At 48.6% G+C, this 17,662-nt stretch overlaps 1 protein-coding gene across 2 annotated transcripts in view; it reads left to right on the top strand.

The window, feature by feature from the left end:
- The first annotated feature begins 738 nt into the window (after positions 1-738).
- RSPO4 (R-spondin 4) overlaps positions 739-17,662 on the top strand; it is a 30,011-nt gene continuing 13,087 nt past the window's right edge. For both annotated transcript variants that reach the window (XM_016148897.2, XM_016148896.2), the window contains exon 1: positions 739-817. In XM_016148897.2, the coding sequence (XP_016004383.2) occupies positions 739-817 (79 nt within the window). The remainder of the gene's footprint in view (positions 818-17,662) is intronic.

Below are 17,662 nucleotides of genomic sequence, written 5' to 3'. Positions count from 1 at the left end.
AGAGACAGTGAGCCCAAGTAAAGAGAGCGTTAGCAGGAGAGAAATTAAGGAACAGACAGGGGGATGGGGGTGGGAGGGGGGCCTGTATGTGTGTGAGCGCGCGCGCGCGGTTGGGAGGGAGGCTTGAGAGAAGAGGCTGCAGAGATGGAGAAAATGAGACAGACAGACAGAAAAACAGAGGAAGTACAGGAGTGGCTTTAACGGGCCAGGAGCAGGAGAAAGAAAGAAAATTAGAGGCGGGGAGTGAGGCGGGAGGAGGTGCTAAGAGCGAAGGGATGGGGGCCACTGGGCGTCCGTGTGTCTGTACCTGTGCATGTGTGTTCCCGTGTCTGGCTGCCAGTAGGTACGTGAGTAGGGCAGTAAAGGGGGCGGGAACGACGCCAGACTGTGGACTACGGGACGGACCGACCTCCTGGACCCTGGCCTGGCGCCCCCCGCTCCCCGCCCCCCCCCGCCGCCCCCCACCGAGCGCGCGAGCCGGGAGCGGGTTCATGCACCGCCCCGCCGTCGGCTCCTCCCCGCCGGGGCAGTGTCCCGGTTCTGCCGACGCCTTCACTCGACCTGGAGGCCGGCCCCTGGGCTGACGGTGGGTCCCTGGCGGTGGGACCGACCCCGTGTCCTGCGGATGCGCCAGGAGAGTCCAGAGAAGCCCCCGCGCGCGCCGCGCCGCCGGGTCGCCGCTGGGCCGTCAAGCCTGGGTGCCAGGAGCCCCGCTCCCGCCCGGACCAGGCTGCCCAGATGCGGGTGCCACTCTGCCTGTTGCTGCTCGTCTGCCATGCCGCGGACATGCTCCCCCTGAACCGAAGGAAAAAGCAAGGTGCGAGAGAGACGGTGGGGCGGGGTAGCCTGGCGGGCGCAGCCAGCGGGGCAGATAGGAAGGCAGCCCTCGGGGCATCAGCGGGGCAGATAGGAAGGCGGCCTTCGGGGCATCGGGTGGGTGCCCTGGGCCATTGACCCCTCCAGACAACTGTTAATCCCATTTTAAAGTTGGGAGACTGAAGCCCCAGGGCACCTGTTGCATGAAGCTGGACCAAGGAGGCTCTCCAGAGAGGGAAGCCACTGCCAGGGCTCTCTCACTGCCTCCACTCCCTGTAGTAGGAGCATCGCTAGAAGGAAAGAGGGGGGCTCATGCAAAGACCCGAAGCCTGGGTGCCAGGCTAGAGGGCACTGGGACTAGGGGATGGAGTTGGTTGCTTAGAAGCCATCCCAAGCATCCACAATGTGCCAGGAGGTGACATAAAGAGCCCTGGGCGGGGAGTCCAGATGTCCCCAATCCCATCACCTACCCTGACTTACGGTCACCTCCGAGAATTCAATGAATCTTGGTGGGCCCCCTTCAGTAGAGCTGCGTGAGCTCAGGGAGACTTGAGACCTGAGTTTGAGTCCGTTTATTCTGGGGATGACTTGGAAGAAGTCAAACCCTTCCAAGAGCTTCAGTTTTTCCATCTGGACCTCCTAGGGTCACTAGGAAGATGAACCAAGGTTCTGACTAAAAATATTCGTGTGGCACAAAACCAGGGGCCCCTTGCACACCCACCTCAGGGTCCTGTGCCATCACTCCTCACTGCAAGAGTTAGAACATCCTCAGGAGGTGGATTTGAGGCTGACCCTGCAAACCCGTGTTGGCAGAGGCCATGAGTGGAGGAGGGCAAGCAAACCAGCAAGCTTATGCCTGAGCCAGGCACTCCTTGAACCTCCTGCTGCCAGTCTGAGAATCAAAAGTCAAATGCCAGGTATTTTCCACACATCAGGGAAATCCTACTACATCCTCACAACATACATAGCCATCATCCCACTTTTAAAAGCTGGATGCCAAGTTTCAAACAGGTTAAGTAACTTTGCTAAGTTGTCCAGCAGGTGAGTGGAAGACCCAATGTCTTCTTCCTTTCCAGCTCTGGTGTTAGGTCTGAGCAAGCCTACAAGAGTAAGAGAACTAGAGTCTGCCTCTAGGGGCATCTTATCTGTTTGAGTGAACTGCCCTACATATGGACAGGATCACTTCTGGAGTGGAGCAGGAAGCAAGGAGGAGCCATGGGAGAACTGGGAGGTGGGATTAGGTGGGGCAGGGATATTGTGATCCAAGGTTTCCAACCCTTAGTGTGACCCAAGGAGTGGAAGGACCCAAGGAGTGGAGAGGTGAGTGGGCTTCTGGTGAGCTGGGGATATTAGAGATCTCCTGGGGACACTCCTCTGTAAATTTTCCTGATATTGTTGTTAAGTGCATGGGCTCTGAAGTCATTCCACCTAGGTTCAAAACCCAGCTTCCCCAGTAACCATCTGCGTGACCTTGGAGAAGTTATCTTGCCTCTCCGAGCCTTGGTTTACCCTCTGAAGGTCTTTTAGGAGATCTCTAAGATCTTTCTCAGTTCTAGAAGAGAGCAAAAAAATAACTTTCTCTTCATTGACTCCTCTTTAAAATAGGAATCGATGTTAAGTACGCAACTGACAGGGCAGATGTGGGTAAGACTAAATGAGTTAGTGAGTATGTCAGGTGAGTAGCTGAGTGCACAGACTTTTAGTGGACACTTGTAAGTATTAGTCATTCTCATTTCCTGCCCATTGTGTCCTTGGCTACTCACGAAAGCCTGGCAGAGGGGGAGGGAGATGCTTAATTTCTGGATGAGGAAACTGAGATTTAGAGAGGGAAACCAAGGTTGCACGGCAGGTAAGCAGAATGGCAGGCTAGAATCTCAATCCATTTGACAGGACGTTGAGATGTCCCCTGAACCATGTTGGTCTCCTCTTCTCAGAGCCTCAGTTTCCCCTTCTGAAGAGCTGGTTTAGATCTTTAAGATCCTTCTCAGCTCTAAAAAGACACACTAAAAAAGTGAATAAAGAAAAATTCTAATCCTTCTCTATTCCTAGTTTGCTCAGTGAGGAGGTCGGGCATGGCTCCTCCTGACTGCCCTGGTTTGGTGACAGGGCTCCTAGTAGCCCTCTCCACGGTAGTTGATCTCTTGTGTCTGGGACACATGCATGCCCAGCCCAGCATCTTCAGAGAAAGGCTGTGACTCCACTTATAAGCCAGGTGCAATGGAGATAGCCTTAGATTTCAATCCCATCCCTGAACCCTTTGTAATGGGTGACCTTGAATGTGTGGATTCTTCCCATCACCCACAGCTTCATTTTCCCCATTGGCACCAGAGTCGGGGTGGGAGGTAAAGAACCCTTCCTGTAGTATGGACCGCATTGTGGTAATAGGAATCCTGGCCAAATAGGTTTGGAAAATGTTAAGTTTAGCAGGTATCTTGACTGTGGGACTTATCAGAGCATTCATGGTGAAGAGGTGAAGATAAAGTGTAGTTTCCCAAACAAATTACACCTCAGATACCATTTTCTATAAGACAGAGACTTGGAAATTCCCACACGAGATCCCTGAGGATCTTACCAGCTTTGACATTCTGGTTTAACTGGCAAGAGAATGTGTCCTGAAGACACCTGGGTATTGGCAGTGCTTCATTCATTCATTCATTCATCCATTCATTACTTGTTCATTCAGCAAATGTTATAGAGCAGCCTCTGTGCCAGGCTCTCTGTTGAGACTCTTGAGGATGCCAATGTGAACAGACCTGGCCTTGAGGAGCTGCCAATGTGCCTCTCCCCTACCTTTCCCCAGCCTCCCATCCATGCTGAATCCTTGGCTCCAGCCTTCTGCCCATTCTACAAGATCAGGAGGAATGACTCGCTGGGCCCAGCAGCTAATCAGTCTGAGCCGTCACCCTCCGAGCTGGCTCCCACAGACCCACACTTTCTCAGGCTTCGCCGTCACTGTTTCTTGATGAAACCCGATTTTTCTGTTTCTAAGACAAGAAAGAATGAAAGAGAAGCCTTGAGAAAGTTTCTTGGATCTCAAGTGTCTATTACAAAACAACATTTCGATTAATTAAATATAAACGAATCAGAACCAGATGCGGAGATTTCTCTTGAAACATGCTTGGGCGTCCTGGCAATAGGACAATTAGACAGGGGGTGGGGGCTCTGGTCTGCACCCCCAACCCTGACACAGGCGATGAGGAGACCACAGACTGTGACCGACTTTCCCGAATGTCCAAGGTCTGCTAGGGAGGGGGCTTGGTGGAGGTGAGAGTTCCCAACATGCTCGTTGTGCTTTTAGATCCTTCTAGACCTGAGGCAGCAAGGGGCAGAGTAGGAGCTCTGAAAGTCAGATAGCTCTGGGTTCAAATCCTGAGCCTTTTCTGCCCTAATGTGTGACCTTGAGCAGGCCATGTGCCTTCTCCTACCCAGAGTTCCCCATCTGTGAAATGGGAAATTGTACCTAGCTCTTCAGCAGTTGGGAAGATTCACCACAGTCCCAGAGGGAAGATGCTTGAAGATGCTTCATAAGGATTCAACCACTTCCCCCTCTCATTTTTCAGCAGACAGGATGTTTTCTTGACTGGGGGAAAGGAGTCTTTTGTGGGTTGAATATCATCTCCGACCCTTCTCTTCTCTGAGCTTCTTTTCCTTTATTTGTAAAAGAACTGTACCAGCACCCATTCTTGTTAGGTGGACTGAATAGAATACTTTGTAAACTTCAAAGCTCTATCTGGATGGCCAGGCCACCCATTTCTTGTCTCCAGATCAGGGCCATGACTGAGCACAGAATAAGAACTGTCCCACTACATGCTGGCATCCAGGTGAAACCAAGTGAAGATGCATGTCAGGGGCAGTTCTGGAAGAAGGAAACAGACTCCTACAGGGCAGAGTGAAGGGTGATAACTGCACATGGCCGTGCGTGCGTCAGTAGAATGCTATCTGGGCAAGTCCCTCTGCACCTCTGGGCATGATTTTCCTCGCAAAATAGGGGCTGGTTGAGAAAAGCAGAATACTTGGCACAGAGCAGGTGCTCAATAAACTGAGCTCTGCTCACCTGCCCTCTTCCCCTGCAGCCAGTTCTGAGGGCAAGAAACTTAGGGCTCAAGGGAGATGCCATTTTCACCTCGCCTGGCCTCCAAAGGAGACTCTTGAGACCACTTAGTGGGGGCCTGCCATGTGTGGGAGCTCTGCATATGGGTTGTGAATCTTCATCACAAGACTGCCTGTACTATACCTATTTCCTAAACAAGAAAACTGAGTCTCAGAAAGAGGCAGTGACCTTCCCAGGAGCTTCCAACAGCTGAGATGAGAAGCAGAAGTATTGGAAGCTCCAAAGCCTATGCATAGAAATAGAAATGAATCCTGTTAGTTACTTGCCATGGGCTGCGCAGCAAAGACATCCGAAAAGGAGCCTCATCAGAGGGACAGGATTGAGCATTTTGTCAGGCAAAGGTGGCAGCAGGGTAGGGACTGGGGACACAAGAGGAGGGGTGGCTCTGGCTAGGTGGAAAGCGTTCAAGGAGCTGCGTGGCCAGAGAAAGTAGAGGTTGGATTGCAGTGAGGGCCAGAGTCAACCACGAAGGGCCAAGAATGCCACTCTCTTGTCACCATCATCACAAAGAAAGATTTCTTGAGCCTTTCCTCTGGGCCGGGCCCTGGACTAGGTGTTGATAAGGACAGCAGAGATATGCTCCACCATCTCTGCTGTCAGAGTGCCTAGTGTCTCTTTGAGATGCTAGGAAAGGATCCATCAGAAAGAATGACATGGAAAGGATCCTGCTGCTCCTCAGCCCAGCCTAAAAGGCAGGTGGGTGGTGGTCCCAGTCTCAACTGAGGAATCTGAGACTCAAAGATGGGACATTGCTTGCCTTAGATGCCACGTGGATAAAGTGACCTTATTCATTTTGTTACCCTGCCTCTTCTTGTCTATCAGTCCACTGTTTATTCATCTGTCTTTCCATCCTTCCATCAAGGGAAAAAACAGAAGCTTGCATTAATTCAGTTTTTCAAACTGAGGTTTGTAACCCATCAGCAGATCAGAGAAATAAATTTAGTAAAGCACAGCCAGCATTTTTTAATGAAATGGAGTGGAATGGAATGAAACAGAACAGAACAGAATAGAATAGAATAAAACGGAGTGGGATTGGAAAACATTTTTGTAAAGGGCCAAATACTTAAGATCTTAGGCTTTGAAACCGCATGTGATCTGTCACATTCTTTTCTTCCTTTTTTTTTTTTTTTTAACAATACTTTGAAAATATTAAACCATTAGCTTACAGGCTATACAAAAACAGTCTGTGGGCCATATTTGGCCCGTGGGCTATAGTTTTAAGAATCCTTTTTAAGAATATGCCAGAGTACATTGCAAGTGTTAAGATGAATTAGTATTTTGAGAATGTGTTAGAGTTCACATACATATGTGAATGTGTGTGCAAGTGTGGATGTGTGAATGAATGTGTGTGTGCTCTGTGTACTGTGTTAACTGCTATAAAAATGTAAAATTTCACCACCGTCAAAAAAGTATGGAGGCTACTGTACCAGCTGAGCCAATGCAGTCCTCACGGCATCTGGAGGAGTCAGGTTCTAGGGAGATCCCGATGTTGTCGATGGGGATACTAAGGCCAAGTGGGTCACACAGCAATAGGTGTGTGACCTCATGAGGCCTGGCTCTGGAGCAACAAAGCTGATGTCCAAGTTGCAGAAATTGCCCCCAACACATTTTGCAAGTCCTTAGTTCATGTGCTTGTTTCTAATGGCCCTGAATCTGGAGGCCCCATCTTTCCAAAGGTATGTAGATTTTTAGCCCTGGAAGGTGTAACATCTTCCTGCATCAGATACCCCTGAGCAGCCAGCAAGCACTAGCCACTGTCCGCTTCTTCCCCACTGATTCTCACCAAACCTGTTGGGGGTTGTTCGGGGTGGGGGGTGGGAATGGGGGACAGGGTGGGGAGGGCATTGTTGAGGAAGAGGAGGGTTGGTGCAGAGAGGGGAACTAGCTTGTCCAAGGTCACCTAGCACATGTGTGTGAGTGTGACCAGGGTCTGCCAGATTCCAGAATCACAGAAAGAAATTCTGCCTACCATAGACTTCTCCAGGAAACCCATCTAACGCTGCCGTTAACCAGCCTCTTGTTTATATAGCACTTTACAGTTTACAGTGCAGTTCAGCTTTCATTTTCTCTCTGGAGTTCTGGGAAAAGGTTATGAATAATGGAATAATAGAATAATGGTTGGGGCCAAAAAGGCCAATTGAGACCCTTGAGACCAACCAACACTTATAAATTGGAGCCTTGAGGGCAATAGCGCCTCAGCCAAGGCCCACCAGCTGAGGTGGAACTGAGGGTGCAAGAGAGATAGGGGTGAGGGTGGCTTTGGGAAGGAAGAGGAAGGCAGCTTGACCCAGGCATGGAAAGTTTGGTTTAGAACTTCTCAGAACCTCAGTTTCCCCAGGCATGACTTGGGAGTGCCTGAGTACTTTGCCTTTCTCCCAGATCTAAGGACAAATGTCAGCTGAGAAGATGGAATCAAGAGACAGTTCTTAAGAACCAGAGGCCAGCCCAGGGCCAGGAGCCTCAAAGGGCCTCTGGAGTCCCCTGAGTGCCGCGTAGGGTCTGTGGCTTGGTTGCGTGGTTCCGTGAGAGGGGTCTGGAGGAGGTCATGGCCTTGGATCAGTCCTTCCCTCAGAGCCTTGGGTCATGGGCAGTGTAGGACACAGAATGGCTGTGGGCTTGGATGACACCCAGGAGCACAATCCTCACCTATATATCCAAGCACACACGTATATTCCTAAAAACATACTGTTTTTCTTTAAAAATACTTGATTTTCACTGGCATCAAAGATTTAGAAAAGTTTTTTTTTGGTTTGGTTTTCTGGTCGGGCATTTATCTAAGCTAGATGTTACCTGTGTTATTTTATTTAACAATGTCAAGCACTGTTCTAAATACTTTATACATATGAATTGATTAAATTCTCCCAATAAATCTGTGAGGTGGGTACTATTATTATCCCTATTTTACAGATGAGAAAACTTAGGCCCAGAGAGGTTAAGTAACTTACCCATGTCACACAGCCGAGGTTCAAATCCTGCCCCCTCTCAGAGCCCAAGCTCTAACTACTGAGCTCAGTAGCCTCCTAGCCTTATTTAATCCTCACAGCAACTTATAAGAGAACTGTTATTATTATTCACATCTTACAGAGGATGAAACTACATTGAGAAGAGCATTAGTTAAAAGATATGAAATTGCCATTGTTGTAGGTCAAAAATAGCCAAATATTAGCAATTTCATATGATTCAGTCCAATAGCTTGGTAAGTAAGTTTGGCAAAGCCAGGATTTAAACCCGGATAATTAATTCTGAAGCTTGGCTGCATAGTCATCTTGCCAGGGCTTCTCCCAGTTCGCCCACATGATAGCCTATGAGTTTGTTTGATCTTATTATTCTACAAAGGAGGCCCTCCAAGCTCAGAGAGGAGAGTCGACTTGCCAAAGGCACACAGTCAGGATGGAGAGAGGTTGGGATGTGCCCCCACGTCTCCAAGGCCAGAGCCCCCTTCTTAGCCCTATAAGGCAGACATCACCCTCCAGGACACACACATCCTCAGCTCTACCCTTGGGGATTCCTCCAGGTCCCACAGAGAATGGTCTGGTCCCCATGAAGCTAACTCCTCTTGGGAACTGCTACCTCCAGCCGGGCCATCACCGCCTGTCCTGGAATGAGTTTTTTGTAGTAATGCCATGTGCTTCATAGGACCCTGCTCCGCGGCCCATGGGCGGGGGGTGGGGGGGGACGGGGGCGGAGCGGCTACGGTGTACCATTGCAGAGGAGGATGGCAGGGGTCTGTTTCACCAGCTCAAAAGAAAGGCATTGCCGAGCCTGGGGGACCCAGACCACATGCGGAAACCACTCCCTTTCACCAGAAGCCTCCACTTTCCCTGAAGCCTGGCAGTGGTGCCCACATCTGCAGGGGTGGAGACGAATGAGAAAGAATGTCACGAGTGCCCTTCCGGAGCCTGCTCTGGGGTTGGCAAATGGGCAAGCTGTCTCTAGCAAGCCCCAGATGAGCAGCGGAGGCCGGCAGGTTGTCATGAAGGCCACGGGCTCTGCCGCTCACTAGCTAAGTGATCTTGGGCAGGTCATCTCTCTCCTCTATGCCTCTGTTGGGTCATAAAACACATTCCTAGCACATAGGGAGTGCTCAGTTAATGACTATGAAGAGTGTCCAGTGCCAGGCATGAGGGGTGGGATTTGGACTGTGACAGTCCTGGGCTCAGCTCCCAACTCTGCTACCGCCATGCTTGGGTGAAAATATTTCCCTCCTGAGTCTCAGTGTTGTCTATTGGTACAATGAGGACAAAAATAGCATCTACATCATATAGTTGTTTTAAAGATGAAGATTATGCATGTAACCCACCTGGGAGACAGGTGCCTAATAAATGATAATGGTCATGTGTCACGGGGGTTGGCTTATTCTAGTGTTCAGAATGGTCCAATCTCATGTTAGATACGTCTCTGCCTCTGTCTTAAAGTCCTTGGCAGATCTAACTCATCACAGAAAGGTTACTTTGAGGAGCCCAGATTCAGAGGGTAGGGTGGTCCTAAGTGCTGTGTGTCTACGGCACAGACTCACCCTCTCTGAGCCTCTGCTCACTCCTCTGTTAAAGCAGACCTCAGAGGACAGCAGTAAGAAAGGAAACATATGTGAGTGTGTGTGTATGTGTGTGTATGTATGTGAGTGTGTGTGTATGGTGCCAGCACATCATCAATGTATAAATGATGACGTTTTGTGGATGAGGCCGTGGTGAGGCCTGTCGGCCTACCCCCTGCGCACAGCAGGCTGAAAAAACCCCAGTCAGATGCTGCCTTTCAGACATGTTTTTCCTTTCTCCTCCCTTCTTGCCCGCCTTCTGGCAGACATTCGAGTCATTCAGACTCCTTAATTCGGAGCACATTATCAGCATCAGTCATGCAAGACCCTGTTCTTGTTTTGTATTTTATTTTTCTCCTATTTTTTTTAAATTGTTACAAACTTCTGATTTTTTTGTTTCACTCGTAAAATTTATTTTATTTATTTTTAAATTTTCTATTTGTATTTTATTTAAACACTTTATTTTTAAAGTTTTTAGTTTTAATTTTAATGTAATTTGTTCCACTTGCAAACTTTTCATTTTATTCTGACATTTTATCTTTCTGTTTTTTATCTTATCATTTAATTTAGTTTTAAATTGCTATTTTATTTTAAATTTTAAAATTAATTTTAGTTAATTTATTCAATTTTATTCTCTTTATTTTAAATTTTTTATTTTACTTTTTAGTTTTTTTCAGTTTTTTATTAGGTTGTATTTTTATTTCCCCCACTTTTTTATTGGATTTCCTGAATTTTTCTTGTCAATTTACAGGACTTCCTTATATTACCTAGATTAATATCCGCTGCTGATTTTGACGTGGAAGATATTTTTCTTTAGTCTGACACTTATCTGTTAACTTCGCATGTCCTTTAGAGAATAGAAATCATTTATGATGATATCGTTTATGTGATCAAATCTATTTAGGGTTTTTGGAGAGGAGCGGGTCCTCATGCTTCATGGTCTGGTCTTTTTGGTCTTACAAAAAGTCCTATACAAAAGTCTCATAGGAAGGGCATGAACGCCCAATTCTCTGCCCTTGAGCAGACCATCCTTACACCTTCACAGACCACCTTCCTGTGAGCGATTCTTCCATAACAAGTGTGGCAAGTCCAGATGCAGCAGTCCTCAGCCCTTCCCGAGGACAGTACTGGAACTCTCAAATGCAGGTGACACATCTCTGTTCACCTTTGTTCCTGAATGTTCCCTGGGTCACTGCAATCCAGTCAGCACACAACTATTGAACACTTGCTGTCAGCAAGATCCTATCTTTGGAGGCCCCAGACTGATGGAGGAGGCAGGTCCAATAGAGTGAGTCTCAATGTAAGGGTAGGAGAGATGTCAGCTGGAGCTCCTGCCCCGGGGCCAGGTGAAGCTGGCTTGAAGTCCTTCCCACAGACTGAGCATCCCCTGCCAATGGTGGACATTTTCCCAGGGCTTCATTTTGTGCATCATCTTATTCTCTTGCGTCGACAACCTCCCCTGCCTTTCTACCCCAAGGAAAAAGCAGACACTCAAGACATTTGTGTATAAAGCTAACTTTGTTGAAGGTCTGGGGTGTGTTGCTAGGGGCAGACAGTTGCAGATAGGAAATGATCAAGTTATTCTTACAGCCTCCTCTCTCCTCCTGTCTGGAGTAACTCTTTTTGCTCCTGTGTGTCCCCACAAACAGCTCAGGGCCCTTCTCTGGGAGGTCCTGGGCTCTGAGACATATGGCTTTCAATAGCATTTCTCTGCTTTTGGAGAATCACTGGCTAAGAGTCAGCAGGGAAGGGCCAATAGGCCACCAAGGAGTCGTGGCCCCCCAGCAATTAGGAGCTTGGGTTCTGGTTTTCCTCCTACCTAACTCCTCACCGTAAGTTTCTAGGTCAACCATTTCATTTCTCTGAGCCTCAGTTTTCTCATCCACAGAACTGCAGGTAGGTAAAGTATAGCCTAGCTTCGTAGGCCTGTGGTGGGTGTGAAATGATTTTACACAAGGACGTGGGTGGCACAGGGTCCTGCATGTGACAGACACTCAGTCAGTGTTAGCCTGGCTCTGCCCATTTGCAGTCCTGGTCCCTGTAAGGATCTGATGACGCCCAGAAAGACCTCATCTCCAGTTGTGGCTGCCCATCTTGGTTCCAGCCCTTAATCCTGGTTTTAACTAGACAAGAAGGATATGGTTCCCATTTTGTAGATGAGGAAACTGAGGCCCACTGACAGTGGGTGTAGAATTTCCAAGCCCGAGAAGCCTAGGTCCCTCCAACTGCCTGGGTTTCTGTTTGATGGAGACAGTGCCCAGAGACCAGGCAATTACTTACTCTGCCAGGTCCTAGGACATAAACAAGCAGAAACAGGCTTGCCTTGGGGAAATTGGATTTGTGCATGTGTGTGTGTGTGCATGCGCGCGCACCTGAGCTAAGATCTCTTGAGTGCCTACTATGTACCAGGCACTGTTTTGAACATAATGTATTTGATCCTTAAAATAGCTCCATGAGGTAGATACAGAAGAAAAAACTAAGACACAGGATATTTCAAGGCCACACAAATACACAGCAAACCTAGCCCAATAACACAAAAAGTAAAAGAACTGCCTTCTCAATACTATTTTTGAAAGAATGGCAATGTCACATACCCAACAATTTCATGACAGTTTCACTTATAGGACAATTGCAAGACAATTTCTTACAGAATTTCACGTACTTGACAACCTCATGACACTTTCACCACAAGACAGTTTTGTGCCAATTCCAACAGAGACAGATTTGGTGATAGTTTTGCACTCAGGGAAACTTTGTGACAATTCTGGGTTCGTCAATAACAGGAACCTGAGCTCCTGGGAGTTGGGTCCCTGAGAAGCCAGCTGGAGAATGACTTCCTCCCCCCGCCCTTCATCCCGGCCTCAGCCGGCTGCTCCTACCCCTAGTGTAGCCTGCCTAATGATAAGAGATCCAATAACAATTCTTATCTTTAAAAAAACTACGATTTTCTGAAGGTGTCTGGAGGTGTCTCCAGGCTGCTCAGCATCCCCAGGGCTCCCACCAGGAACACCAATGTGACTGCTCTTAATGAATGGCTAACAAAAGGGAGAACACATCTGGTGCGTCCAGAATGGGACATTAACGGGCAGGGAAGCAGAGACTTGGTGTGGTGGGGGAAGGATGACTGTTCTGGACTGTGTCCACCCCCACCCCCACCCCCCACCTAGCAGGAGGGCCAGGCTGGGTCAGCATGGGGTAAGGCCTTCTTCATGCTTCAGCCCCTAGGCACTAGAATCCTTTGGATGTGGGTCTCATCTGTCAACACACACCCGCCGCTGTCCCAGAGGCACACACAAGCCCAGCCCCTTCCCTCTCCGGCATTCAGAGTTTAGCAGAGACTATTTCCAACTTGGGCCATTTGGGAAAATACCCCTCCTATGAGTGGTGAGCAGTAGAGTTTGGGACTCGGTCTAGCTCTGCCACTTACAGTTGCTGGCCCTTGGGCCTTTGTTTTCTCACCTGTAAAATGAAGAGTGATAATAGCACTCATCCTCCTGCTTCTTAAAATGAGGCCTGGGAACCAGCATCATCAGTATCCTCCGGGCAGCTTTGTAGAAAAGCAGAATCTCAGGCCCCACACAAACCTTTAGCATCAAAATCTACTTTGAAACCTAGATCCCTGGGCACTGTGTGTGCACAGTACAGTTTGGGAAGCCCTGGTTTTGAAGATCACACAGGTTCATACACGGACGACACCAGGCACACCATAATATTGAGAGGTGGGTGCTACTTCAGGTATGGTAGTCGGGGAGGCCTCGCAAGGAAGGGGACGTTCCAGCTGAGAACTGAGGGGGTGAGCTTTATGGATGAATGCGGGAAGGGATTCCATGTAGAGGGAAGAGTGAGAGCAAAGGCCCTGGGGTAGGAGTGGTCTTGGCGTGTTTGAGGTACAGCAAGGATGAGGCCAGCATGGCTGGAGCAGGGTGAGTGATTGGGAGGGGAGGGGAGAAGGTGTCAGTGCCGGGTCGGTGCAGGAGCATTACAGGGTGATGGTGGCATGGACGGGAGGAGGGTGACAGCGTCGGAAGTGGGGAGAAGTGGTCGGATCGTAGACATATCGCAGAGTTGGAACTGACCGATTTCTGATAGATTGCACATGGGATATGAGGGAAAGAGAACAGGCAGGACAACTTCGAGGCTTTTGACTGTAAATGGACTAGCCATTGACTAAGGAGATGTATATATGGAGGGCAAAGGGCAAAATGTGTCCATTTTGGATGTGTGCCTATTATCATATTCTGAGGATCTTATCCATGAACCCCTTAGAGGTCGTATATTGACACCTTAGCAGAGGTTTGCTATCTGCTCCTTGCCTAAGCTCCCTCTCTGCCGCCAACTCACATATCATCTTGTACTCACCTCTCTCAAAAACCTTTCCTCCGCCTCTACAAACTGGTCCTGCTCCTGTCTCCACATCCGCCTCTCCAGAAAATATCCCTGCTGAATCCAGTCTCTGAGCCCAGCCTCACTCTCCTGGGTCCTTCACTTAGCTCTGAGCTCCGCTGGGCAGACACCATCGGGTTTCTTTGCACTATAAGATCCTGGTCCTCCCGACTACACTGCAGGCTTTCTAAGAATGGTTTTTGAGAACATGTATTAAGCCACCATTCATTCATTCATTCATTTAAGAAATAGTGGCCACCTACAATATTCAAGGCTATGGACATTTGAAGGAGAACAAGCCAAGCTGGGCCCCAGCCCTTGAGGGAGCATTTCAGTGTGACCCCCAAGCATCTACCATGAATTGAGTAGTAAAATAGTGCTCATTCATCTGCCACGAGCTGTACAAAACACTTTACATGGATGAGCTCACATCATCCTCACAGGTGCCTGGGAGGTGATTGCTACTGTGGTCTCCATTTTGCCGAAGAAAAGACTGAGGTTCAGAGTAGTGAAGGCATTTGCCTTAGATCACCCAGTCAGGAAGTGCTGGTTTGTCAGGTCCCAAAGCCAAGACCACCTCAACATTCTGCTGAACGTGAGATGCTCCAGGTTCTCTCCTGGGTACTGAGAAGGGTCTGGTGGGCTGCGCACCTCTAGCCTGGCAGTCCCCTGGAGTCTCGAAGCCAGGAGCCATCTCCAGGGCTCATCCCTTGCTGAGGATGGTGCAGTCTTCTGCCCAGGCTGTAAAGTGGTGGGGGCTCCTCTGAGCCATCCACTAGTGTCAGTGACTGCCTCCCATATGTGGCGGCTAAGTGGGCAGGCAGGAGCCCATGTGTTGTTTATTTCCTCTGGTCATCAGTGACATGTGTCCCCCACTGCAAGGCAGAGATCAAAGGATGCACTACCCAGCACTCTCTGTGTGGGGTACCCCCTACATGTTTTTGGATCCTTCCCAAGGACAGAGCAGGCCCAGAGCAGGGCCTGGACCTCCTCGGGTTTCACTGCCTCGGAGCAGAGGGCAGTGGTCTCTTTCTTTCCTTCTCCATTCTTCTCACCACCAGGGGATCCTTCAGGACAGCTGTGTTAAATCCTCTGTCCACTGTGACACATGATGTTCTCATGCAAGACACACTTCTCTGGGCACACCCCAATTGTGAAGAAACTCTACCTCCCCAAAAATGTTGACATCAAAATAAAAAGTTCTGCACTGGCTGCCGAAGCAAGTCCAGGATCGCAAACACCCATGGAGACGTGGCAGGTGGTGATAGTAATGTTACTGAGACCCTGGAAAGTGTCAGGCTTGCCCAGGTCCTGATAGTATTATCTGTGAGGTCAGCCAGTATGATTCCTATTACACAGATGGGAAAACTGCAGCACTGAGAGGTTAAGGCATTAGTTCAAGGCCACGTGGGCAAGGATAAGGAGTGGAGCTGGGATTTGAACCTAAGTAGTCTGGCTCTTAACCCGAGCCCACTCTTAAAATGTGGTCCCAGGGCCAGCAGGCTCAGTGTCACCTGGGAACCCTTTAGTAATGCACAGTCTCAGACCCTGTCCAGACTCACTGAATCAGCAACTCTAAGGGGAGGCCCAGCCACCTGTGTGTTAACAAGCCCTCCAGGTGACTCTAATGCCTGCCCAAGAGTGAGAACCCCTGCTCTACATGGTCTTCTAACATGGGAAAGTGATGTGGATGTAAGAGAAAGAGCAGCTCAAGGATAATAATACACAGCAGCTGATCTTTGCCCTCAGTGTAAGGGATTAATACTAAGGGAGTGGTGGGGACTATGGCAAACTGGGGCTCATGTGCCCCATCTATGTAACTCCAACCTATCATTGCCCTGGGAATGCAGGCCCAGTGTTGGCAAATAGTCTGACTTTTTCCAGAGAAGCCCCGATTCCAGTGTTTTATGTGAAATTTGATTTTGATTTTTTAAATGTTGGCAATCTATCCAAATTATTGAGGGGGAGGTGTTTTGTTTTTTGTTTGTTTGTTTGTTTTTAAGTGTGAGGCAAAAGTTCTTTACTTGAGTTTTTAGGATTTTTCAGTGACAGACTCGCTATGGCAATGAACCTGTCCAGGAGCATGTATACTTTTCGGGGTCTTGGATGTCACCCTGTGCCTTTTGACCCCCTCAAGGAAAGCTCTCAGAGTGAAGGTGGGTGGGAGGCACGATATTGCAGAAATGACCCTGAATCCACCCCAAATCCCCAAATGGAACAAATATAGAGATCACTTGCAAACACTGAGCCACTGACTCCTATCACAACAAGGTGCTTGGGGTGTTCTCAGGATGTAGGTCACCGTGAGGTTGGGAACCCTGGTTTGAAGAACAGGTCATTCCCCGATCCCAACAGAAGAAATAAACAGCCCTCCACCCAAGACCAAAGCTGCCTCCTCATGTCTCTGCCCTGAGCTCTTCACCATCTCGAGGGAGAAAGACCATCTCCCTGGAGGTGGTAGTTGGTAGTTGCTGTCTAGCAAAGCCTCTGGCCTCCGTTTTCTCACCTGTGAAAGGAAAGGAGGCTAAATATGGGTTTACAATCCCCCCATGTGTCGTGACAGTGGGGGAAGAGGAAAGAAACTTACATTTATGGAGAAGCACTTACTATGTGCCAACTGTTTACTGTTTCTTCACACACACCTCAAAACCAGGCCCAAGGGGGTAGGAATTGTGGCCACAATTTTTCAGATGGGAAAACTCAGGCCCAAAAAGATGACAATACTGTCTACGGTCACTCAGTAAGAGCCAGGATTTGGGCATCTGCACCATAGCACGTGTCCTTAGATATCTGAGGGCAGAAAACATGTCATCTGCTTTAATTTAATAACATTACTTCGGCTTATCGAGGGCCTGCTCTGTGCCAGGCTCTAAGCTAAAAGATTTTTATGCACCATCTCAACAACACTGCAAGATAAGCTTCATTACGCCTTTTCACAGCTAGAATAACTGGGGCTCAGAAAGTTAAAGTACTTTGCCCCCCAGTCATAATCATCAAGCTCCTAGTACTGGACCTGATGCAAACTAAGGGCTCAGTAACTACTTGTTGAATGAATAGATGGATGAATGAATGAATGAATGAATGAATGAATCACTCAATCCTGGATAATGCATGCATTCAGAGTTGTTTTAAGCCTGCATCCCTTTGTAAACTGCCAAACCCAACATAATGAATTCCACTGTCATTTTCCATAAATCGGACACCTAAGTTGCAACTCATTTCCTGGGTAGTAGGAATGGCAAAGTGACTCAGATATTATTTCAAGCCTCGCCACCCCCCACCCCTAGCTGCTGGAGTAACACAGGGCCATATTTCTTGGGCCAACTGGCATTTTGGCTGGGGAAGAATGGTCTCTATTACGAGAAACTGTTGTTAAGGGAAATCACAAGTGGTGACTCAAGAAAACTTGGGGAGGTTGCGATTAGAGCTCCAATACTTTCAGTTAGAAACATGCACCTGAGCTGGGAGAGGGCAGCGATGAAGGCCAGAATCCAGTTGAAGTGTAAAGGAATTTTCAAAGTGTGCTCCCTGGAACCCCAGGGCCCTTGGGGCACTAGGCTGGGTGGGTGGTACTCCAGGCCCCTCATCCACAGCTGCTCTATCATGATCTGTTGCCTATCTGGCGAGCTACATCATTTTGATTATAAGTTGACAGGAAGAGGGCTAGCTCGGGTGAAAGAGCCACTTTCTTTGGAGCTATGGGGTGAGCCAAGCCTTAGGGGGACTAGAATCTGGATATGGAAGATAGTCAAAAATTCTATCTTTTGGAGCCCATGAGGTTTATGGTTTCTGTTCTCTCTCTGCATCTGATTTGTTCA

The sequence above is a fragment of the Rousettus aegyptiacus genome, unplaced genomic scaffold, assembly GCF_014176215.1.
Source record: "Rousettus aegyptiacus isolate mRouAeg1 unplaced genomic scaffold, mRouAeg1.p scaffold_m13_p_12, whole genome shotgun sequence".
Classification (NCBI taxonomy): Eukaryota; Metazoa; Chordata; class Mammalia; order Chiroptera; family Pteropodidae; genus Rousettus; species Rousettus aegyptiacus.
The sequence above is the reverse complement of the archived record's forward strand: the minus strand, read 5'-3'. Positions and strand labels throughout refer to the sequence as shown.